We start from the raw sequence: 25,411 nt of genomic DNA, 5'->3' as shown, positions 1-25,411 counted from the left end.
AGCCATTTCCATGGGCCTGAGCAGCAGCCTCATTGGTCCTGCATCCTAGGTCTTGGCCCCATTTCTTCAGCCACACTCCTGACAACAGGACACAGACCATCATCCCATTGTCCTCCTAGGGGCTGTAGGCCTCCAATGACTCATTCCCTCGTTCCACTTCAGAACAAACCCTACTCTTGCCTGCTTCTAAACTTCTGCTCAAAACGTTCTGTCATAATAATGACGTTGTGCTGAGGCAGGGAATGTCCACAGTTTTATACTCGGTACAAGGAAGGCTTGAGGGGAACAGGTCGCTGCATTAGTGACTCTAGCGAGTAGGGCACCATGTTCTGGAATCTCCTAGACAGGTGGGAGGTGAGGTACCTGCTCTTCACGGTGCTTGAAAGCTGTCAATTAAAGAAGTTCCTCTGCCAGAGAAGTCCACGGCTCTCCTCTGAGCCCGTCGCTGCGGGGCCTGTGCCTCAAGCCCACTCTGTTCCGTCCCCCTCTAAGCCCCTGGGCCACCGCGCTTGAGCCTTGCTCACACCAAGGCCTGTTCTGCGGCCCCGCCCTCCTCGAGCAGCCTGTGAACACCCAGGGGAGGGCCCACACTCAGGCACACGGCTGGGTTGCCACAGGCTAAGTGAGCAAGCCCAGTGTCACTCCTGCATTTGCAGTGGCCCAGGCACAGCCAGGGGAAGAAAGGAAATGACGGCATCAGGAAGAACAGCATGTGCCACGGCCGAGGCATAGGCCAGAGCCTGCTGGGCGCCACACTGTCCCTAGGGCCCGGGCTGGCCCAGCAGCCGAGCCCACCAGATGCACATCCTGGGCTCCCCGGAGGAAGCAGCTAGGCATTCTCCAGGCTGCAAGTTATCGCTGACCTCACATGGCCAGGCCAGGGCGTGTGGACACGAAGGGATGTAAACAACCAGGAACATTTCTGACATTTGTTAAATCTGCTAAGGGCATAGAAAGAAAATAACAAGACGGGGAGATGATGTCTGCAGGCCGTAAGCAGCTGCATGAAGAGACTTGTCTCTCCCCCTCTCTCTCACACACCCTTCCCCACCGAGCCCACCAGGCCTCTCGCTCACGAAGGCAGCAGAAAGGTGCTCCACAGCCAGCCTGCATCCAGCCCCGGGGGCCTCGCCGCTCACCCTGCGGGGGGCAGTCAACAGCTACGTTAGCCACTGGGAAGGGCTTGGGGTGACCTGGCCTATGGCCAAGGGACACAGTGGGCTCTTAGTGGCCCAACAGCGCTCACAACCTGGATGGAGGTAGTCCACGAAATCCCAACCAGCTCCTCGTGATTACCGAGTTTATACGCCAGCAAAGGCCACCCCATTACCTTCTCAGCTGTGATCAGAGCTAAATAAGGAGCACTTCATTTGCCACATGCTGGCCCAGGCCTCTGCCCACCAGGCTTCGTTTTCCTTCCTTTCCTTTTAAAGGGGAGAAAAGAGATGGCCAGGGGCTGGGCCTCTGCATGAGGCTGCCAGATGCAACCAGGTGATCAGCTAAGAGGCCCAGGAAGCCTGCACCTTTCTCAAGGGCCCAGCTAAAGGCTGCACTCCTGCTCCCAGAGTGCTCACAGCACAGCCGGCTTCCCCTCCCTTCTCCCCCCCAACCCCAGCAGCACCTAATGCTCTCTATTAGCAGCTCTGCAGTTAATGCAGCAGCGTTTGCCAAGATAATTAATTCAAGAGGAAATGATTCCGCAGGCACAGAGGGCAGGTGCTGTCTCACACCTGCAGAGGCCAAGGGGAATATTTACAAACAAGCCCAACTCAGCAGCAAACAAAGGCCAGATTTGGGCTTCAGAGGCTGCAGGTCTGTTCTTTGGGCAGCTACAGGGCATCTGCCAAGCGCCGGGCACTGGACGCTGAGAAGAGGCGAGACAATGGCCCAGTGTGGGGCAGACATGCCAGAGAAGTGATAGAAAGAACCAGGGCTGCCCTGGCTGATGTAGCTCAGTGGTTAGGGTACTGGTCGCAGACTGAAGGGTCCTGGGTTTGATTCTGGCCAAGGGCACGTACCTCACTCAGTTGCACGCTCAATCCCCAGCCCCGCGTGAGGGAGGCAATTGATGTGTCTCGCTCACATCGATGTTTCTCTCTCTCTCTCCCTTCTACTCTCTCTGAAGAGCAATGGAAAAAATATCCTCAGGTGAGAATTAAAAAACAAACCAGTGCCTGGAGAAAGAATAACTTGGGGTGGGGGTGTCAGGTAGGCCTCTGTATGGCCTGAGGGATGAAAAGGAACAGCCACACCAAGCACAGAAAGAAGGGTCCCCTGGGAAGAAAAACAGGCCCTGTCAGTCCCATCTCCTGCCCAGACCAGCCCACTGCCCACCTGGTCCCCAGGCCTGCTGGAGTCTGTGCTGGGCGAGGCTCTACCTGAAGGCCTCATGCCCACCTCTAGTCTAGATCCTGGGCAGCACAAGTGCCTGGGCCACCAGGAACCCCAATGCCAGGGGTTTGGAAAGGGAGGGAACTGAGCAGGCTCAAGAGTTGTTTTTATTCTCAGACTTGGTGTTGAGCAAGATAGGGTATTTTCACATGATGGAAGCCAGAGGCACTAGGGACACAGAGAATCTAAATCACACTACAGATGGCACTGAGCTCTGAGGAAATAATTCCCAACACCGTGACAGGGACACCGGATGGAGGGGATGGAGAAGGCAGAACTGAGGAGGGAGAAGGAAACCCGAAACTCCATGGTTGCCGGGTCCTTAGCACCAACACCCGAGCCTAACCCAAAGAAGCCCAGTGGGAGATGGGCACCTCCCCAAGGGGAGGAACGTCCCCCCATCCTCACAAGAACCCTTGGAAGGAGATCAAGAGCTGCAGGTCACAGGCAGCAGGCTCAGGAGTCTCTGATCTGCACACACCAGACCTCCTGCAAGGGCCGCCCTTGCCTGGAGGGTGCAGACAGGAAGGTTAGGGGCCGGGAGGAGGGGCACCCCACAGGCTGGGGTGGCAAGGAAGGGAGGGTGACTCTGAGAGGCATTGAGCAGGACCGGGGGTTATCTCGCCCAGCTCTCAAGGAACCCAGAGGATCCACAGTCTGTGGTCAAATCTGACCCAGAGTCTACGAGGGCTCATGGTGGACACAGGCCTTGAAGGCGGTGGGAGGCCCATCAGGCCCTGAGATGCAGAGGTGGGGCGGGCTGTGCCCACGCCTAAACTCAAGACAGTTCCAGAAAGACTCACTGACCAGGCATGGACAGGCCCTCTGCAGTGACAAGAAGCCATGGCCTTTCAAAAGTGAATCTTTCTTTCCACATACTTCTCGATTTCCAGAAAAGCTGCAAAGACAGCACAGGAAGTCCTGTGTGCCTCCCGCCACCTCCACTGAGGCCGACAGCCCTGGACCCACGGTCCATTTGTTACAACTGCAGCTGAGACAATTCATCCATTCCTTGGGCAAAAGCAGTGCCTTTCTCCTGGGTCAGAGGACTTATCAGCTCCAGCCCAGCGGACAAACGGAGGCATGTGCTCCTTACAGCCACTCAGTGCCCGTGCCATGCCAGCGCCCCCCGAGGCTGTGAAGAGAGCAGCAGGGCAGGAGCCACCCTGCCCGGCAGCAGGGAGGAACAGAAAAAGGCGGCATCCTGACTGAAAGTCAATCCCTTCACAGAGCGGTGCGACTGTCCCCGAGGCAGCCTGACAGCCAGGAGACAGTGCTGGGCACAAGGACTCTCCTCACTGGGTACAGCCTGAGTTCAAAATGCCATGTTCTGTGCTAATCCCCCCACCCGCTGGAACATTTCCCATGACCTCTGAGGACAGGGACACTTATGGTTCTATGTCACCCCAGGAAGGGACAAAGCAGAACAGCACAGTCCCTGCCTGCTGCAGACAGCCTCCTGGGGATGAGCCTGCAGAGCTTCCCTGGGCCCCTCACCAGGCTAGGTCTAAACAGGAGCCCCTGGTGGCTTTGCAGATGCAAGGCTGGGTCAGGGTTTAGTGTCCCCTGTGGCACTCAGGGATCAAAAGTCACATGCACAAGCCACAAGGGTCAGTCCAATTTAGGACAGGGTTCCTGGGACTCCCTGCCAATTTCCCTCACAGCCATACCCACCTGCTCTGACTGGGCAATTCCAGGTCCAGACCCTACATGTATGTGCCCGTGTGCACACAAGCAGTACAAGGATGTTTGCTTTAGCACTGTTCCTGGGAGTAAAAGTCAGAAATAAATTAAATGTCTATCAGTGGGAGGAAGGTGAATAGACGACAGGACTTCCGTGTGGTAGGGTGCTATGCAGCGGCCGAGGGGAGTGAAGGAGCTCCAAGCACGCGGAGCACACACTCTCCCCACCCGCTGCCAACTACCTGACTGGTCATCACAACGGGGTCTGGCGCTTTCGCCCCATTAGTGCTCTAAGATCAGCATCCTCTGCTGTGCGAAGGAGAAGATGCGGGACATGCGAGGCTGCCTGCGTGTAGGAGGACTCCACGCACAGGAGCCTCTATGCAGAGAACATGCAGGGGGCCCCCAGAAACTGGCGGGGGGCGGGCAGGGGAAAGGGGTCAAGGAGACATTCTCACTGAATGCCTTTGGTACTGTTTGAATTTCTATCATGCACATGCATTACCTACTTCAACATTTAAAACTGTAATCATAGTAACTACAGAGACGCTAAAAACAACAAAGTAACCCTGCCGGGTGTGGGGAGGGGCTGTCAGGAAGCAGGGACCTGAGGCGGCGCTGGAACGGACGCTGACCTTCGGGGCGATGCAGCTGTGCAGCTTGCACAGCCTCCACTCCCAGGGGAGTCCAAGGCCAGGCTGGCGCGGACGCAGCCCCCCCAGGAGACATGCCTGGCGGCGTGGACGGCAGATCAGGAGGGAGGCGAGACTGGGCAGTGAGATGACAGCTGCTGAGGGCTCAGGGATTCTGGAACACGCTTAGAGCCCTGAAAAGTGTAGCATCTGGGGCCACTTAGTGCAGGGGCGAGGGGGCCCCACTCCTGCAGCCTGAGAGGAGCCCTGGGCCCTGCATGTGTCTGTGTAACTTTAGGAAGAACATGTGCGATTTAAAAGAAGGTGGGACAAAAATAACTCAGGACATGTAAGTTTCACTAAAACTGGGAAGTTCACTGGGAGAAACTTCTGGTTTTCTCCCAGACAGTACTGGACAAACAGGCACTGCATCTGCCCAGCTGCTCTCACGTGCGCCTGGTCTGTCTCTCTGGGCCAGGCGCCCGCTGTGAGGGACACGCCACTCCTGTCTCCAGGGAAACCGCACGGCCCGCAGGCACGAGTGGGCCGCGGCCTGCCCCGGCGTCTCCTTCCCCCGTGGGAGTGTACCTGCCCCACAGTGCGCGCAGGCCGAGGCCAGGCTGCGCTCCTTTCCAGCCGCTGCTGTTCTGACATGGAGACCCAAGGTCTGAGGTTAGACCAAGCTGGGTGCTGGAAATATCAGGGAGAACACTCTGTAAAGTACATGACTGTCTCACTCCTATGTTGTACACCTGAAACTGATACAAAATAATACTGAATGTAAACTGTAATTGAAAAAAATATTTTAGAAAAAGGAAACCCTGCAATCCATCCCTGGTACCTAAATCTATGGAAATAAATAAATAAATAAATAAATAAATAAATAATAAATAAATAAATAAAACTAGGCCACTGGATCTCACACCCGACTTTGCACTCCCAGGGAGGGGTTGTCTCAGCCCAGATGGTGGAAGGTGTTAAATCCATGTCCAGGGAACAAGGTCTTCTGAACATGCTGCTCCTGCCAGCTGGGCCCCCCGTGGCCTGGGGAAGCGCTCAGGCTCTCTCACCTGGGAGGCTGCAGGGTCCCAGCCCCATTTACCACTTCCAGAAATCACAGTCTTGACCCGGGTGCTCAGGTTTCCGTTCAGGTGTGAGGACCCCTGGTGAGCTGAGGATCAGAAAGGCTGTGAGGTTCCCCACACTGTGTTCTGGGGATCAAGCTCTCAGGGTCCCAGTAGCCGCCATCCGTGCAAGCCACAGGTCATATCTGGGGGCACACAACAAGGGGCCAGGGTGCCAACAGCCCCCCAGAGAAGGATACCCTTGAATTCCCTCCTGCCTACCTCCTGGAAGGTGATGGGGGAAGCCCCCCAGGTTGCTATCTGAGCTCAGAGCACTGTCCAGAGCCTAGCTGTGAGAATGCTCAGACCGTCCTGTAATTGTCCTTGTTTCCCCAGGGAGGCTGTTGGAGGATCCCAGAGAGTGAGTGCAGGCTAATGCGCTCCACACACTGGGAGCGTCTCTTCTGATGGCCACGAGGTTTGGTTTCAGAGACCCCTGAGGTCATGCTCCTGGGTTCCTCACCCACTGGAGCACCCCTAGTTCTGCATCCTTTAAACCACAGATGCTCCAGGCCCAGGAAAAGCCTTCCCATGCCCTCATCACAGTGCAGCCTCCTCCTGGGAGAAGCACCTCCAGGCTCCCGCCCTTCATAGCAACAGCAGCCAGGGGAGGCTCGAGGATCCTTCCAGCCCTGAAGCTCCACCTGGGAAGTCTGGCAAAATCTGGAGATTCTCATATGATGCTCTTTACTTTCTTTGCCTGTCTTGAAAAACACCACATCCCGGCCACAGCAGGTGATGGGCTGTGTTCGGGAATTGCTCTTCCTCTCTCCTGACACCCATGTGCCCTGCCAGGGGTCAGGGCTGCTCAGGCTGGGTGTCTGAGTCTTAACATGGGGCGAGAGGCAGGCCAAGGCCAAGAGCAACCCAGGTGCTTTCACACTTCTCTTATCTGTCTCTTGCAGACACACCGTGTGGACAGCGATAGGAAATCTGGACCCTGTACCTCACCACCACCCTGGCTTGTCCCCTTCGTAAATGGGAGGTATGCTCACAGTCAACAAAGAGGCTAAGAGATGCAAACACCCCAATCTGCATGAGAACCAACTGTTGTGGGTGGCCTTCTGAGCGCCCCAGGGGCACCTGGAGTCGGGATGCCAGTCAGGAGCAGGTGCTGGCAGGTACAGGGCTCCCAGCAGGGGCAAGGGGAGCTGGACTCAGGCTGGGACCAAGCAAAGAGAGCCCTTTCAATCAAGGCAGCTTTCCTTCAGCATCAATCAGCATGATTTCAGCAGGTTTTTAAAAAGAGCTCACAGCACAGAAGTGAAAGAAGGGGCATAACATCTATTCACTCACTCATTCGACCAACACTCAGAGTGTGCGCGGTCTCTGTGCTGTCTGGGTGGGCTCCGGCATGGCCACCGCACACATCTGCAGGAGCACCGACAGGCACTGTTCCAGACCCTGCCCAGGGACCAGCCGCTGATTCTCACAAGGACCTTGTGGCCCCTCCGCTGGCTCCCTGCGAGCCCAGCAGCAGGTACAAACTCCTCAGAGGCCCTACAGAGCTACTCCTCCAGCTTCACTCCCTCCAGTCACCTCCTGGAACTGCCCTAGAACTGGCCATCCTCTGGCCACGATCCTGGGTCTGGCCAGGCACACACCAGGGACCCAGGGGCGTGTGTGCAGCGACAGTGAAGGCCAGACACGTGTGAGCCCCTCCATCTATTCCTTCTCTACAGCTTTCCCTGCCCCTTCCTCCAGACCACAGGGTCAAGTCACATGATCAGCACGGCCAGAGGTAGCCTGGACACCAGCCATTCCCTGGCCCTGCCCCACATGGCATGTGCACTGTGCATTAGTCCCACCAGCCCTGGGTGGACCCCACAGTGAGCCTGGCTCACAGGTGAGGGAGCTGAGGCACGGCGCTTAGTGAAGTGCTTGCGTGAGATCAGATGGTCAGAAGCTACCCACAACTTGGACCCAGGCGGTCAGATCCCAAGCTGGAGGTAAGCCCACCATGAAGGACTAAAGCCACAGGACGTGCAGGGGTAAAGCTGACTGAGTGCAGGGTGGCGAGGAGAGAAAGACTGAGTACCAACTGCTAAGCTGGCCCGGCACTGCTCTACTTGTGGTCTTGTCAGATCCTCGCAATGCCAGGGAGACCCAACTGCTGTGGTTGCTACAGAGGAGAAAACTGAGGCTCAGAAATGTCAGTGATCTTGCCCAGGGCCCTCAGCTCAGAGATGTCACGGACAGGACAGGCTCGCATGCCTAGAGGCCCATGGCTCCCTCCCCTGGCCCAGCGAGTTGGACAGGGAGGACTGGGGGAGGCAGGACAAGGCAGCTGGACTATACTGGGTCCTGTGGCTGAACAGGCCAAGGACAGGCCTAAGGACACCTGCGTCCACCTGTCCCAGAGAGGTATCCCTTCTAGGTAGCTACCCCTCGTGGCAGCCCCACGTGAGGCCCTGCCCACAGAAAGTCCAAGTGCAGTCATAATATTGACACAGGCAGGGTGCACACTGGCCAGGAAGCCGGGCTGTCAGGAAGTGAAGTGCAGGGCACACGTGCACCCCAAGCTCCAAGGGGGGGCCACAACACCGGCTCCCCAACAGGTGCTCAAGGGCCTCTTATGCCAGTAGGCCCCTGCATTCTGCCCCATCTGTGCCAGGCCATGCCGCCATTTAGGGCTGTATTTGCACCAGGCGAGCCCTCCAGGAGGAGGCTGGGGCGAGTGGATAATGCACATGACTGGGAGCCCCAGCTGCCAGGATCACTTATGTGCTCCTAGCTGCGTGACCTGGGCAGGTCAATCAACCTCCCTGGTCCTCAGCTGCCACTTCTGAAAAATCTGGGGCTGACTCCCTGCGGGGCTTGCAAAAATGAGCCCATCAGCGGTGGTGGTGACAACAGTGCTCAAGCTCACGGCCGTCAGTACTGAGTGCTCCCTCCACAGAGCCACCGCTTCTGCCCAGGGCTCGCCTGCCCCTTCCCTATAGGCTGCACCCCTTGTCTCCACCCTCAGAGGCTGGTGGGGAGACAGGCTGAGAACAGAGCAACGCCACCACACCCACCCGCCTGCCTGTGACCTATGTGACGAGGGACAGATTCTACAGCACGGAAAGCAGAGCAATCTGCAGAGGGCACCCCTTCTCCAGTGCACTCCAATAACGTCCCAGAGCAACAGGGGAGAGCTGAGGGTAAGTGCTGAAGACAGGAGGCCACAGCCAGCAGCCAGGGCAGACTCAGCCTCCACCTGCTGGGTGCAGCCAGCAGGTGAGGTGCGGCTCCACGCTCTATGCTCCATGCAGGAAGAGCACCCCTTACCTAGCACGTAAGGCAGGTCCCAGAGGTGGCCACCCAGGAGAAAATAACTCAGGCACCCAGCCCTTCTGCAGGTGCTCTGGGCGGCAGGTGAACACTGCATAGCTCGGGCTGCCTTCCCCACAGCAGCACTTCCTCTGAGGGTTCAAAAGGGCCCTCTGGAGCGGCCCTCAGCACAAATCTAGCCCTAGGGATGCTGAGACACCTCCCAAGAGACTGAAACACTTCCCCAGGCCTCAGGTAAACACATAGGACTCTGCAGGGGCCCTTCGGAGTCGGTGGCTGGCACTGAGCCAGCGTGGAGCTGCGCAGCCAGCCTCCTGAGGGTGGAGGTGGGTGCAGACAGGTGAGCAGGACTCTCCAGTACAGCAGGGGGCTTCTGGGCAGACACCCCGGGCCCTGTGGGTGTCACTGTTGGTGTAAGTAGGAGGGGGATCAGAGGCAGCCTCTCCTGCTGTGCCGGGCAAACCCCCTCGCTCATCCCCTCTCCTAGGATGTGGCCTCCATGCCACTGGGCTCCACTCCTCGCCAAGCTCACCACCAGAACTGGATTAGAAAGAAGTGCCAGGGTTTGGAGGGGAGAGACACAGGGTACACTTCAGGAAAAGGGCAAGCTTAGGCCCAAACAGAGGCATGGCCAAAAAGGCAATTAAAATCTCATGAGCAAATAAAATTAATAGTAATAGTAACTTCCAATGCTTTTTCCAACACCACCATGCAATTAATTTTGACACTAGCTACCTGGAGAGTGCATCAGATCCCACAAGTTAAGGGATCAGTCCTTCAAAACTGCCCCCACCCTACTTCAGCTGCCAACCTGAAATCCAGGCTGTCACCCACGCCTCTGCCCCTGCTGGGGGTCCCCACAACCCTCCTCAGGTTCAGTTACTTGCTAGAGCACCTCACAGAACCCAGGGAAACATGCTGCTCACTAGGTCACCGGTTTATGATGAAAAAGATGGCTGAGGAGCAGTGTGTGTGTGTGTGTGGGGGGGGGTGACGCATCGGGAGCCCTGTGGGGAAAGGGGAGCAGCTTCCATGCCCTCCAGGCTCCCCTCTCCCCGAATCTCCACCAGCTCGGAAACTCTCCAAGCTCCGCCCTCCTGGATTCTAACGGAGGCTTCACCGCAACAGGTTGACTGACTGACTCATTCTCCGTGGGCCCTCAGTCCCAGATGGGACTGAAGTTCCAACCCTCTCACCACAGAGCTGGCCCCGCTGGCATACAGCCCCCACCCTTAGGTGACCTAGGGGCTTTCCAAAGTCACCTCATTGACTTAACAAGACACTGATCCCTCTCAGCACTTAGGAAATTCCACGGATCTGAGGAACTCTGTGCCAGGAACGAGGAGGAAGACCAAGCACACGCTCATTAAAAATCACAGCACATATGGCCCCTTCCACTCATACTGAGCTCACTGCTCGAAAATCCCCTTCACACCTGTTACTCATTTGGTGCCCAGGACAACTCCACTTGCTGGGCTGGCAGGTGGATGGGGCAAAGAAGCTTGTGCCCGCTTTGTGCCCAGAACATGCCACCACTTTCCACTCTGTATTCCTTTTCTAAGGCAAAGGATAGCCCTGAGGAAGGGTAACCCACCCAGTCATGGGGCAGAGGTGCCAGTCCTCCCCTTCCTCACCGCAGGTCCCTCTGTGAGCACAGCCTGGGAGGCTGGAGACCTCACACTTGCCGAGTGTGCCCTTCGCAGCTACGTAGGGTCAGTCCAAATGCCACGCTGCAGTGGCAGGGAAGGTAGTGTGGGCTCCCCTCCCTCCCTTGCACACCAAGGGGGCTGCCACCCAGCTGCACAAGTGGGCCCAGCTCAGAGCGTTTTCAGCAGGGGAGGTGGGACAAAGCAAGGAGCACACGTGAGATAGCCGGCAAGTGACCACCTGTACACCAGCATGGGCCTGGCCTCTGAGGCTGGGTCAGAGCCTCAGAAAATAGGCCACTGATTTTGGAAACTAGCTGGGGAATTTTTGCAGGCTCTGCCTGTCACCCTCTCCTAACTCCCATTTTCCTCCAGGAGGCCTGATTCTCCATCCCTCTCTGCCCAGGTCCTCTTGGACGGGCTGTCAGCTTTGGGTGCAGTCCCTCTTCGAGATCTCTGCTCTCTGTCCAGTGCACGCCTCGGCACCCCCAGACAAGCAGCTCCCTGGCCACCAAACCTCAGGAGCCCACACCCCAGGCCTATAAACTACTAGAATCGTTATCTCAGGACTGGCACAAACATGCACAGGAGCTTTCCCTGAGATACAATGGGACAGCACCCAGGGTCTCGAGGCCTGGTCAAGCCCACATTGGGAATCAGGGACAAAGGCAGTGAGAATGGGCTGCCTCCCTGGCGACCGGCAAACAGGCTCCACAGCCTGGCAGCAACTGCGACACCAGAGGCCCAACACCCCCGGCAACATGTGGCCCCGGTGTCGGCCAACAGTGTGCACAGCCATCTGTCTCCCTAGCCTCAGTCTCCCAGCTAATTCCTACTCCTGGCTTTGAGGAAGGGGTCACCAGCTACAGAATACAGGAATGCTCTCCAAGACAGACTGCTCAGGCTGCAGACATTTTCTGTGTGTGAGATTCTGGGAGAAGTGAGAGCACTTGGCCCAAAACTGGGCAAGTAGCTGGGAAGTTTCCACTGATGCAAGAGCTACTCTGAGTGCGCCTGCAGCCGGGCTCTCCCGTTGCTGTGTCTCCTTCGAGCCAGATAGGACACTGGGCACTTCATGTTTCCAAGCCCTTTTGCACCCATTCCCTCCTGACAGTCTCTCTGCCATGCCATGAGGAAAGCAGGGCAAAGGCTATACTGCAGACCTAGGACGAGGCAAGGGAGGTCCGGGGGGAGGTGACTTGTCAGGTCACAGAGCAGGTTAGCACTGAAATGAGATAAGAGCCCAAGTCTTGGAAATGTTCCACAGAATCTCACCTGGACCCAAAAGCACAGCCAGGCTGGCTCCGAGGCTGCTAAAGCTCCCAGGTGCACCTATTCATTCCTGAGAGTACACTCATGGCCCCAGGGTGGACCTACTGCCCCTCACACCCTCAATGAAGGAGGGACACCTTTCCATCCGTCCTTCCAACACTGGACAAGTCTCTGTGAACACAACCTTTAGCTTCTGGGAGGCTTCAGTGTGAGGAAGGAGGTGAAACAGACTTACCACGAAGAGCTCGCAGAGCTGTGGGGTCAGGGCCACAGAGGGCGCTCGGCCACGCCTGCTCAGGGAAGGCTGGCTAAGGGGCCAGCAAAGGCTGGAAAGGGGATGGGTGACAGCCAGGCAGAGGGGAGGGAGGCCATTCTAGAAAGAGGGAACAGGCTATGCAAAGGCAGGGGCAGGAGGGAAGCTGGCATCTGCAGAATGAGGAGGCGGGAGGTCACAGATGTTCCCTATGGAGGTCAGGTCACAGATGACCTCCCAAGCCATTCATCTAACCTGAAGGCCACAGACTCTACAGAAATGTCTAAGCAGGAGGGCCCAACCTGTTGGGAATACCCAAGAGCAGGTGAGGTAATCTGAATTTGCCAGCCCCCCTCGGCTGGGGAAGGATCCTGAGACCACCTACACCAAACCATGCACTAGGAGCCCATTCCACTGTGCTTCAGTCACCTGACCCCCCACTCATGGCAGCTGAGGTCCTCACAGTGCTGTAGAGGCCAGGACCAGAGGCCAGTCATTGCAGGAAGCTGTGCTCGGACCCCACCCCACACAGCACAGACTTCCAGAGAAAGATGAAATCCCAACTCTAGAATATTAAAAACAGGGAAGGATGAGTATTGGAAGAAGCCCAGCTCAGTCAGGGTTTCACTGGGCTGAGCATGGATGGCAGAGCCTTCTTCCGCCTCCTCTCCTTTTGTCCGTAACTGTGTCACTCCAGGCGACCCTGGCAGAAACTGAGCTGACCCAGTCAAAGCGCCACACTCTATCACCACGCTGCTTGGACAAATGGCCAATGGCACGAGGCTCCCCTGCCAGGCCACTACCAGCAGCCCCACAAAGTGATGCTGCTGTCCGTATGGCTCTCCACTCAGAAGTGGACAGGCCCATGGGGCAGGCAAGGCTGTTTCAAGCTAAAACACTTGTCTACACCCTGGGTCAGAAAAGACCACAGAGACAGAGCCAAAAAACATCTTGCACTTGAGCCAACATCAAGGCCAGGGGAATGCGCAAGGGTCCCTGGTGACAAGGAGCAGACTGTCCCCAGCCATGAAACCAAGGCCAGGCACACTATTAGTTCTGTAGGAGCCCAGTTCCAAGCATAGCTGGGGCAGGGGCTTGGGCTGGGGTAGGTCCAGGAGTGCCACAGTGTCCTAGGTGGTATCAGTCAGAAGGAACAAGTAGCTGACTGGCTAGAAAAGTCCTGTGCTCTCAGAGCCAAGGTTTCTGTCAGCTAGCTCTGCTCAGAGAGAGACGTTCACAAGTTGTACAGCAGGCCCAGCTCAGCATTCCCACAAACGCAGAGGAAGATGTTTCCTGATCCAGAAACAGTGGCCGAGAGCCCAGTAGGTATGTGGCCAGGCCCTGGGAGCCAGATTTCTGAGCCAGATGAGAGCAAGGGTCTCAGACAGCCTGGTCACACCCCCATCCAATTCCCCTGTCTGTCTGAATGAAACCCACACCCACACTCACTGTGCATGCCCACACACCCTACAATACACTCACACTCACACACTTAGAATGCACACACACTGGCACACTCACATTCACTGTCAGACTCTAGCAGAGAGTCAGGGTTTCAGGCCAGCATTTGGGATCCTCCTCAGGCACCTGGGCCTGCTGTCCACCTTCTCTCCAAACACATCCCCTTTCTTTGGTCTTCTCGACTCTTGTTCCCCAACCTCCCAGCTCTGCCACTCCCCTGGAAAGCCCAGGGGTCCGGTCCCCTCAGCAAACCCTGCAAGCCCCAAGCCACAGAGCCTCCTGCCCCTCTTAATTCCTATATTCTGGATATGTTCTTAATTGAGGACTTTATTATTACGCAAATCCCAGCTTTCAGACTGCACTTCTGACATCTAGCCTTACCCTGCTAGCCCAAGCAGATGACATGTTCTTCCCCTGGGCCCAGCACAGGCCACTCCAGAGTGGGACTTGTAGAGTGAGTGGGTCCCAGCACTTCAGAACTTGGTGGGACCTCAGCTGCTGTCCTCATTCATAGATAGAGAAACCCAGGCCAGAAGGTGATGTGAACACAGAGGTTGGACCCCGGCCTCCCTCCTGGTACCAGGCTGGTTCCCTCGTTTCAGCCTGAAGCATCTCCAGGGTCAGTTTCCTGGCAGCTGTGGTACCCCCCAGGACTCCCCCAAACGAGCCAATGGATTGCTGGCTGGGGATCTGAAAGCAGAAACTGAGGCAGCACAGCAAATGCACACTGAAGGTGGCAGGTAGGGCAGAAGATGGCAGGGGCAGGGCAGGCTGTGGAGCACACCCATCTGGATAGCCCTCACTGTCACCTCCTCTGTCCTGGGAGTGGAGCCAGGGGAGTACCTAGCCTTGCCCACAGCGCCACCTACCGTCCTGTTGCTCTGGCTCCCTCCAAAGTCTGCAGCCATGAGCTCAGACCACCAGCCTGGGCTGCAGGATAAGGTCCCTCTGCCACGGAGCCTTCCCCAGCAGAGACTCTAGTTCTTCCTTGGGAGGAGGAGCCGCGGCCTCCCAGCCTCACCCTCTGGGGGAGGGCTCATCGCCCTTGTCACTCCCTAGGGTAACTAGCCAGGACTGCACCTGGGAAAGCCCAGGGCCAAGGGGCAAGCTGGCTGAACTGCTGCAGATGTGGGACCCTCACACAACAGCAGAACCCAGCTGGGGCTCTGGCAAGTTTGGTTGGGAAGGTCAACCGCGGTATGTCTCAGGGCCGGACCCATTAAATACTTGCATTTGTGAGCACATGTGAGAAAGCTGCCCTAGGCCCTGGCTGTGGACCCCACCCTCCGAGAGAGCAGTCTCAGGCTCTGCTGCAGGGTGGGGTGGGGGTGGTGTCCTGGGAGCTGCACACTGCCCCTTGAAGAATGGGCAGGGTCTCAGGGAGAAGAAACAGTGAGCAGAGGCACGGGGATGAGTGAGTGGGCATGCTGGGGGGGGGGGACAGATGAGGGTTAGGGTTCAGGGCTTGGAAGAGCACAGCTGCAGAGGCACACCCTCAAAGCCAAAGAGACCCACTTGCCAGGCCAGTCCCCATGGACATCGCCATCCTGGCTGGGTTACTAGAAACCCCTTTCACTCTCCCAAGGGTCCCTCTATGGAAGATTAATGACACAGTCACTGTCTATAAAGCCCCGAGTTTAGCCGGGGATCCAAACGCGCTGACTGCCTCAGCCGGCTTCGATGCCGGACAAGCCATTTGCCTTCAATAATAGTTAAGACACCAAAGCAAAGCAAAGGAACAATTTTCTTTTGTAAACAATGGGAGAGAGGGCTCCAGGCTACATCACACTAACATTGGCTCGCTCACATGTTCTGACACAGGGAGTTCTGGGAGCTAGAGGCACAGGGCTACAGTCTGCGAGGGTGGCCTATGAGCTGAGGGGAAGCAGGTGCTCTGCCCTCCGCAGCACACAGAGCCTGCACTCGCCAGCTGGGGACAGCGGGGCGACTCGGTGCTGCTTCAGCTCCCTTGGAACGCCTGGGCTAATGTCTGGAGACATTTGAGACTGTCAGGACTGACATCTAGTAGGTAGAGACCGGGATGTAGTTAAACACCCTGCAGGGCACAGGACAGCCCAAAATGTCAACAATGCCTCTGTTGGCAACCCTGACCTAGAGGGCAGGGCTAGAGAGGGGTGTTGTGGGGAGCAGGGGTGACAGCTGCAAGAAGCAGCACAGGTGTTTGGGGAGCCCTGGGTGAGAGGATGAATCACCCAGGGAGCGGAGGAACCCACAGTGACTGAGGATGCTGGCCAGAGGGGCCTCCCAGGCAAGGCGAAAGAGCTTTCGCTTTCTCCCAGACAATACGGAGCCTCTGAGTAATTGCATGTGTGCTATAGCACTGGGTGGGATCAAGCCCTGGTCCTGAGTTTGTGATGTGTGAATAAGCGAGTACATGTGGAAAGGCGAGAGAAGGCAGGAAGTGGCAGGCAGCACCTGCTGTGCCACCCAGTGATGGTGGTAGCCCCATGCTGAGCAGGTGAACCTGTGAGGGCAGACTTGGGGGGCGGGCAAGAGAAAGGAGCTCTGCCCTGGGGCCCCTGGGACAGAGTTTCATCCTTCTTGGAAAAGGCAAAGGAGAGATCATCAAGGAGGTCTTGGCTGGAGTCCAAAGAGCGAGCTCCTTTTTGGGCCTGACATGTCCAAATGAGGCCACAACACCCGGACCCAAGCTCCTGGCATTCTGAGATGATTCTGGGCCAGAGGTTGAGACACAGATGACAAAGGGAAATCCCTCATTAATCCCTCTGTAGCACCTTATCTTTTCATGATTTTCCTTACAAACCTACTTGCAGTCTCTGAAAACAGAGGCCACACCTGCGGGCTCGCATGGTGCCTGGTACACAGTGGTTCTCCATGAACATCTGATGAATGAGTGAATCAACGACAGGTAGAGGAAGAGTTTCACAAGGAGCAGCAGACAGTGAGCTCGAAAAGCAGGTGGGGTGCAGGGACAGCAGGGTTTCAACAAACAGTGAGACTCGGCAATATTAAAGTTTCTCTGGAGAGCCCAAAAGAGAAGGGCGGAAAGCCTCCTCTGGACTGAGCAACAAAGAGGCCTTGGGAACAGGATTCTAACAGTGGAGATTCTAACTGGCTGCTGGGAGCGGGAGAGGGAAGAGGGGAGAGACAGGCAGGGATGCTGGTGGGAGGGTGTGCCAACACGCAACAGACCACTCCAGCTAACATCCTGGGAACACTTCCAAGAGCTTGGTCCCAGAGAGGCAGACAGCGGGCCCTGAGCAGTCAGAAGGTCTGGGTCCAAGGCCAGATTCAGTGTGGGGCAGTGCCTCAGACATCATCTCCAGCCCCAACAATCGCCTGAACTCCAGACTCGGGTGGGCTCTGTCTCCACCTGGAATCTTGCACACATCATAAATCCTACAGGACAGAAACTGAGCTCTTCCTCATAACCCTGGCCTTCCTCCCTGTCCCAGTGAGACAGATGCCACGCCCTCTATGATTCTGCACCGTTTTTTGTTCTGTTTTTTATCCTCACCTGAGAATATGTTTACTAATTTTAACATATTAACTCAATGGAAGAGAGAGGAAGGAAGAGAGAGAGAGACACCGATGTGAGAGAAAAACATTGATCTGTTGCCTCCGGTATACGCCCTGAAAGGGGATTGAACAATCTACGTCTACGTATGTGCCCTGACCAAGAATCAAACCTGTAACCTTTTGATGTGTGGATGAGGCTCTACCAACTGAGCCACTGGCCAGGGCTGCGTCCACATGTTTACCCACACACTCAAGCAATTCAGTGACACCAGGTGGCATCCCACAATTAAACTCGATCCTGACACTACCTACCCAGCTCACAGAATTCAGGAAACCAGATTATTCACTAGATTATCAGTTCATTACAAAGGATATTAAAGAATACAAATCAGAGATTCCAAGACGGCGGTGGACTGAGTGGAAGCTACACTGACACTCTCCCAGGACCAAACTGGAATTACAACTAAAATATAGAAAAACCATCCTGAACAATCAACTGAAGACTAAATGGAAAGCACCCTCATAACCAAGGACGTAAAGCAGAGACTTCATAGAGACTGGTAGGAACTGTGGAGGTGGGAGAGGACCTGCCAGGCTCCCACAGGCAGCAGCTGAGGGTCCAGAGGGGCATCTCAGCTGTGGGAGGTACCTACTGAGAAATCTGGGGTCTAAACCCCAAGCTGGGCTCCTCAGCCCAGAGCACGAGAACTGAGAAAGGTGCCCACAAAACATCTGGCTGTGAAAAGCAGCTGGGTTTCTGTCTGCCAGGGAGACACAGGTGGAAATGCAGGCACCCTCTTAAAGGGCTAATGCATAAAGTTCCATGTGCAGCCACTCACCGTGGGCTCCAGCAGAGGGAGGGAAGAGTGGACTGGAACTGTGTAAGGACAATCTAGAGCTGTGGGCTCTGGAGATAGAGCTCAGAGGGCACCTGTATGGATTCCTGTGCTGTCATTCCTCCATATTGCAGAGGACATCTTTCTCAGGCAGACATTTACTATCCAGGCAGCCTTTGCCTGGGGTGGAAGCAATTGCCCCACCCTGTTGGAAAACCTCTTGCCCTACCCTGTAGAGTTTCTACAGACTGAGATTCATTAAGAGACTGAATAACAGTCTCTGGGTGATTTGAGTTTTTGCCTGATTTGCTTCTGGACCCAGGGCTTGGAAAAGCAGACCTTGGTGCGCATCTTGGTCCTTTCCAAATGCACCCACCCAGCCCCAGCAGAGGGAGCCACAAGCTGTGGACTGAGGAAAATTTCAAACAGGATTCTCAAGGCCAGTCACAAACAGTGTCTGACATTGGCCTGCACCAGAACCATCCAAAAGTCTGCGAGTCCTAGCAGGTCTACCTAATATGTAGAAACAAACCCAAACAGGCAGCCAAAATGAGGAGATAAAAAACCAAGCTCCAAAAGACCAAGAGAATTCTCCAGAAAAGGAACTAAATGAAATAGAGATAAGCAATCTATCAGATATAGTGTTCAGAATACTGATCATAAGGATGCTCAATAGCATAAAAAAAGATATGGAAACTATGAAGGAAATTAAGAATGACATAGAAATAAAAAAACACTGGAAGGAATAAACAGAAGATTAGGGGAAGCTGAGAATCAGATCAGTAAATTAGAAGACAGTAGAAAAACATCCCTCAATCAGAGAATCAAAAAGAAAAAACAATTGAAAAACAGGACAGTTTAAGGGAGCTGTGGGACAACATGAAATGTAATAATATTTGCATCACTGGAATGCCAGACGGTGAAGAAAGTAAACAAGGGATAGAGAATCTGTTTGAAGAAATAATGGCAGAAAACTTCCTTAACCTGGTCAAGGTCACACAAGTTCAGGAGGCACAGAGAGTCCCAAATAAGAACCCAAAGAGGCTCACACCCAGACACATCATAATTAAAATGGCAAAAGTTCAAGACAAAGAGAGAATCTTAAAGGCAGCAAGAGAAAAGCAATCTGTTACCTACCAAGGAGCTCCCATGAAGCTGTCAGCTGACTTCTCATCAGAAACTCTACAGGCCAGAAGGGAATGGCATGAAGTATTCAAGGTAATGCAAAACAAGGATCTAAAACCAAGACTACTCTACCCAGCAAAACTATCATTCAAAATAGATGATGAAATAAAGAGCTTCCCAGATTTAAAAAAAGGCTAAAGGAGTTTATCACCACCAAACCAGCACTGCAAGAAATGTTAACGGGACTGCTGTAACAAGAAGCAGAAATGAAGAGAGAGAAACAAGCATAAAGAATTAAACGGTGCCCGGCCAGGTGTGGCTCAAAGGTTGAGCATCGACCTATGCTCATCCAGGAGACTGCAGTTTGATTCTGGGTCAGGGCACATGCCCAGGTTGTGGGCTCGGGCCCCGGTGGGGGGCATGCAGCAGACAGCTGATCAATGACTCTCTCATCATTGATGTTTCTCTCTCTCTCCCTGTCCCTTCCTCTCTCTGAAATCAATAAAGACATATTTTTTAAATGGCAATAGATAAGTACCTACCAATAATAACCTTAAATGTAAATAGATTAAATGTTCCAATCAAAGGACATACGGTAGCTGAATAGATAAGAAAACAAGACCCAAATATATGTCATCTACAAGAGGCCCACCTCAGAACGAAAGCCTCAAATAGGCTGAAAAAAACCTTCTGGAGGACTTCAAAGGAGAGATTGACAGCAAGACAGTCATAATAGGTGACTTTAACACCCCACTGACTTTACTGGACAGATCTTCCAGACAAAAAATCAACAAGGAAACAGTGAACCTAAATGACACACTAGATCAGATGGATTTAATTGACATTTACAGAACATTTCATCCCAAAGCTGTAGAATATACATTCTCCTCAGGTACACATGGGACAGTCTCAAAGACAGACCATATGTTAGGACAGAAACAAGTCTCTACAAGTTCAAGAAGATTGAAATCATGTCAAGCATCTTCTCGGACATTTACACCATGGAATACTATGCAACTATAAAAAAGGACCCCTTACTCTATGAGACAGCATGGAGGGACCTGGAGAGTATTATGCTAAGTGAAATAAGCCAGTCAGAGAAAGACAAGTATCGCATGACCTCACTCATATGTGGAATCTAATGAACAAAATAAACAATGAACAAAATAGATACAGAGACATAGAAGCATGGAACAGATTCACAAATCTCAGAAGGAAGGCGGGGGTGGGTGGGTGGGAAGAGATTAATCTAAAAATTTATATGCATGTATGCACAACCCATGGACACAGACCATAGTGTGGTGAAGGCCTGGGTGGGGGTGGGTGCAGGGTGGAGGGACTCAATGGGGGAACAAAGGGGACATTTGTAATACTTTTGACAATAAAGATAAATTAAAACATTTTTTAAAAAATAGAGACTGGCCCGGCAAGGGTGTGGCTCAGTGGTTGAGCGTCGACCTAGGATCCAGGAGATCGAGGTTCGATTCCCAATCAGGGCACATGCGCGGGTTGCGGGCAAGATCCCCAGTCGGGTGTGCAGGAGGCAGCTGATCAATAACTCTCTCATCATTGATGTTTCTACCTCTCTCTCCCTCTCCTTTCCTCTCTCTGAAATCAATAAAGATATATTTTTTAAAAAAAATAAGAGATGGAATTTAAAAAAAGGAATACAAGTCAACAGCCAGGTGGAAGAGAGGCATGGGTCGAGGAACAGGGAAAGGACGCGGGCTTCCATGCTCTCTGGGTGCGCCACTGTCCCTTCTCCACATATTCACCCACCCAGATGCTCTCCGACGCCAGTCCTTCTGGGTTTTGATTGTATATTTCTTACTAATAAGTCACTCAGGTCCCAACCATGGAGCAAGCCATGCCTCCTCTTTTGCACTTACCACCAAACCATGGTGATTCCAGGTGACTCTTCCTCAAATTGTGCCCAGAATCTAACTACCTCAACCACCCCCGCGGGTGCCACTCTGGTGCACATCTTGGGCCTCATTCGCTGTGACAGCCTCCCAGCTGCCCCTGCCCTCACCTGTTCTCACAGGAGCCCACATCAACCTTGAGAACCTGGGTCAGGCCAGGCTGCTCATGCCATGGCTGCCAGCTCAGTGCCCAAAGCCGGGCCACTGCTGGAGCGCCCCTGGGGCCTGCCCTCCATCAGCCCTCTGCTGGGATGATGTCACTGCTCCGTACTTCTGCACTTGCTGTTTCCTCTTCCCCAGATACCCAGGGCTTCCTCCCTCAGAGGTGGGGGAGGTCTCCCCTGCCCAGCCCTCCCTGTCTCTGCCTCTGCTTGCCCTGCTTGTCCCCCTCCTAGAATTCCAGCACCATGAGGCCCAGGGCTGTGGGCTCCTGTGTTCAGGACGGTGCCTGAGTGAAATGAGTGAAGCTCTTCAAACCCTGGTTTCCAAGGGAAAGAAAAACAGCCTTTACTGTGACCATTAACTGAAATGCTACATGAAATGCACTCAGCACAGGCACAGAAAGTCCTGCCAGGCACTGAGTTAGCTACACGGAGGACTGAGGCAAGGTCACTGCTCCGGGATGGGATTCTTGTCCGAGCTGGGATCCAACCTCGCCTCCACCGTGCTTCCTGCCCTCCAGTGTCTGTCGCCGCTCTCCTGGCAGTGGCTCTATGAACTGCAACATGTGTCCATAACTTTCCTTATTCTAAACTGACTCTGAAGAGCCCTTGCTCTCCCACAAATGACCACAAACTAGTCCAGTGAATATTTTTTCCAAAAATAAGGCAAATCAAAAAACTTATGACAAAGAAAAAAAGCCTTTTGACAAATGCACAGACATATGCTGCCTGACTTCCAAACCTCACGCACTGTAACCACACAGCCACCAGTGGCTTCAAAATGAGCTCACACACGCTGTTGAAAGGGCCAGCAGGAAGTGGAGGGGCCTGTGCATGATGAAGTGTCCCCAGGACCCACTGTGCATGGGTCAGGCCAAGCCCCCAGCGCTGGGAGAACCAGCATGACTACTGGTCAAAGCCAGGCTTGCAGGGAAGGGCCGGTGGACCGGGAAGACCACCACACATTCCCAACAGACCCTGGTGTCTGCCAGCAGGGAACAACAGCCTTTTAATACCCATACTAATTTTCTGTGGCTGCTCTAACAAATTCCCACAAACTGGGTAGCTTATAACCACAGGAATATATTCTCTCAGTTCTAGAGGCCAGAAGTCCGCAATCAGTAACACTGGGTCCAGATCAAGACGTGGCAGGGCCTCGCTCCTTTCAGAGGCTCTAGGGGAGAATCCATTCCTTACCTCTTCCAGCTTCTGGTGGCTATGGCCTTCCTCCCCTCTTGGCCACATCACCCCAATCTTTAAGGCCAGCATCTCCACATCCCCCTCTGCCTCCCTCTCACAAGGGTACACCTGACTGTAGTAAGGACCCACTCCAACATCCAGGACAATCGCCCCATCTCAATCGCCCCTTTACTCAGTCACACCTGCAATGCCCCCGCCCCCCGACCTTTCTGCCATACACAGTAGCCTTCACAGTTCTGAGGTTTAGGTGTGGACATCTGGAAGGGGCCATTCTTCAGCGTGCTACACCCTCTTACCTTGAAAAGGTGAGGTGGAAGGGGGCGGTGCATTGGCAGAGGGAGCTCAGGAGGAGCAGAACCAAGCAAGGCAGGGCTGAGGGGCTCTGCTGGCACTCTGGCCACCCACGCCAGCTCCTGTGGGCAGGCACCACGGGTGGAGGGGCCAAGGCCTCCCGCAGTGTGGCTAGGGTCCCAGGAGGCCTGACAAAGCAAGCTCTGGACTTCTGTCCCTCAGAGCTCCCACACCCCTCAGTGCCCTCACACAGGACGCTGGCCCGACCCCCTCAGGGCAGGTCCAGCGTGCTCAGGACAGGAGGGACAGGGCGTTCAGAATGCAGCCTCTTTGAGATGAGCAACCTCACCTACCCCAACCTCCCCAGATGGATAAAAGACCTAATTCATAAACCAGATGAAAAACATGTCCTGTTCTGCCCCTAGGACCAGGTGGCCACCTGAAATGAAGACAGTCTGGAACAAGGTGTTGCTAATGCTGGGCTGGGCCTTCCTCTCCCGGCTACACTCAGGGGTGAGCACAGGCTGTCCAGGCTCTGCATCAGCAAACCCCGGCATGCAGCCCCAGGGACCGGAGCAGCGCCCAGAGCACTGTGCTGCCCTTTCCCTCCCCCCAGAGGGGGCACCATGGGGAGTCTGGCGTGAAACTCCAACAGCTGCCCCCACACCCAGTGGCAACGGGATGTCTCAGGGAAACGCTACAGCAGGAGGGCCTGTCCTCCCTCCCGGGCCTCCCTTGCTGCCCCACCCCTGCTCTCATCCTCCCAGTGTCCTCTGCCCCACAGAAGAGCGGGTGGGCTGCCCCCTACTTCACTTCTCAGGGCTTGTCCCTGCCGCCCAGCGTACCAAAGGCAGTGGCATGCACACTGTTTAGCAGGAAGCCCCATTTAGGACAAATGGTCATGTTTATGGAGCACGGTGAGAAGGCGCTTACCTGTTTGGCATGGCAGAGGGAAGCAAGCCCTAAACTGAATCAGTCCTCCTCACTGGCTGGAAGACTGAGTGGCATCAGCAGGCACAGCTGGCAGCCCGGGCAAGTCATCCCTGCTGCCCCAGACCTTCCCAGAAGCAGCCCAGCGCCACCTGGCGATGCCAAGACATGGTGGGATGCCCAAGATGAGGGGCTTCCCTGGTCAGCATCCCCTGCCTGGATGCCAACCTCAAAGAGAAAGCAAAAATAATGGTTCCAACTGACCACAGACACAGGGCAGAAAGAGTGGTCGGGTTCCCTGTCTGTACAGCCCGCCCCAACGGCGGCAGGACACGGGCACTCACCACATTCCAGAAGAGTGGATTGAAAATGATGGCAAGGATAGCAGCCACAAAGCAGGGGTCTGAGGGGTCCACGTAGTCCAGCAGCCGGGTCATAATGCAGAGGTCTGCCTGCAGGAACAGAGCCAGTGTCAGCAGGAGACCCACCATCCCCTTCCTGGCCCCACCCAGCCCACACATGGGGAAGCCCAAAGAGTGACAAGCCCCCAGAACTCAGAAGTCACCCTCCGGGAACACACTGGGAGGCTCAGCTCAGGCACATGCAAGTCCAGCAAAGGTCACTACGGTGCAATCTCCTAAAACTGAAGTCAAAGAGCCGAAACCCAGTCAGCCGTGTCATGCTGTGTCGTACCGTGTCGGGAGCCCGGCAAGCTGCAGAGAGCAATGTGCAGGGCCCCGGGCTCAGAGGAGTGTCTGGCACCCCAAGGGGAAGTGACCACCCTGGGGCTGATACCTGCATCACTGGAGAGCTGTGCCTGGGATCCTGCCGGCTGGGCAGGGACCACACCCTGTGAAGAGGTGAAGGCCTCACCAGCAACAGGTAAATGCAGGCTAAACACCACGAGTGTGCCTCTTCTCAACAGACTGAGCAACCCACAGTCCTGAGTGTTGATAAGGCTGTGAACTGAGAGGATGGGCTCCCACGTGGCCAAAGAGAAACTCACATGTGTGAGCCAAGTGCCTGTGCAAAAATCTTCCTATCCACACACTTGCAATGAAAATGGAAGAATGGATACACCAAATGTGGCCCATTCCTAACTAGCTAAGCTACAGAATTTAACATAAACTAGATATATGTATCAGCATGTGATACTCTAAAAACATGTGAACTAAACACAGCAAGCTGCAGAATCCCCAGAGCACATGCACCCACCTTCAGAAAACAACAGCCAACCACAGGACTACACGCTCCGTGTGCTAACTCGGCTGGCACGCTGCCTGCCGCACCTGCAGCAGGGTGTCTCGTTCTCCACGGCGCCTGCGCCGGTCACTCTGGGCGGGCCATCCCCTGCACGGTGAGTGTTCCGTGTGCCCGGCCTCCACCCACTAATACAGGTAGCTCTCCCTAGTTGTGACAACCAAAAATGTCTCCAGACGTGCCCAAATGTCCCCCAGGGACAGAACTGCCCACGGCTGAGAACCCCTGCCTCTAGGGTCAAGAGAGAACGGCTGAACTCTGTCAACACTGATTTCTTTCTCTAAAAAAGATGAGATGCCCCCGCCATTCTGAGGGGTGAGTGTTTTCTGAGTCCTGCATTACTCTCTGTACCTCTCTCTCTTTTAGAAAGGGCGTTAGAGGCCCAGAGCACGGAATGCATCCTGCCGACTCTCCGCATGCAGTTCCAGGTGAAAATAAGTCTAACCTGTA

The 25,411-nt window shown here is 54.8% G+C and overlaps 1 protein-coding gene across 4 annotated transcripts in view; it reads right to left on the bottom strand.

The window, feature by feature from the left end:
• Window positions 1-25,411, bottom strand: part of PEMT (phosphatidylethanolamine N-methyltransferase) — a 65,222-nt gene that overhangs the window by 27,320 nt on the left and 12,491 nt on the right. For 3 of the 4 annotated variants that reach the window (XM_081161034.1, XM_081161033.1, XM_081161036.1), the window contains exon 2: window positions 24,046-24,153. In XM_081161034.1, the coding sequence (XP_081017160.1) occupies window positions 24,046-24,153 (108 nt within the window). Of the gene's footprint in view, window positions 1-24,045; window positions 24,154-24,916; window positions 25,010-25,411 lie in introns of those variants that run through there. The other variant, XM_081161035.1, reaches the window with a different exon arrangement.

The sequence above is a fragment of the Miniopterus schreibersii genome (genome assembly GCF_964146895.1).
Source record: "Miniopterus schreibersii genome assembly, chromosome: 16".
Lineage (NCBI taxonomy): Eukaryota > Metazoa > Chordata > Mammalia > Chiroptera > Miniopteridae > Miniopterus > Miniopterus schreibersii.
The sequence above is the reverse complement of the archived record's forward strand: the minus strand, read 5'-3'. Positions and strand labels throughout refer to the sequence as shown.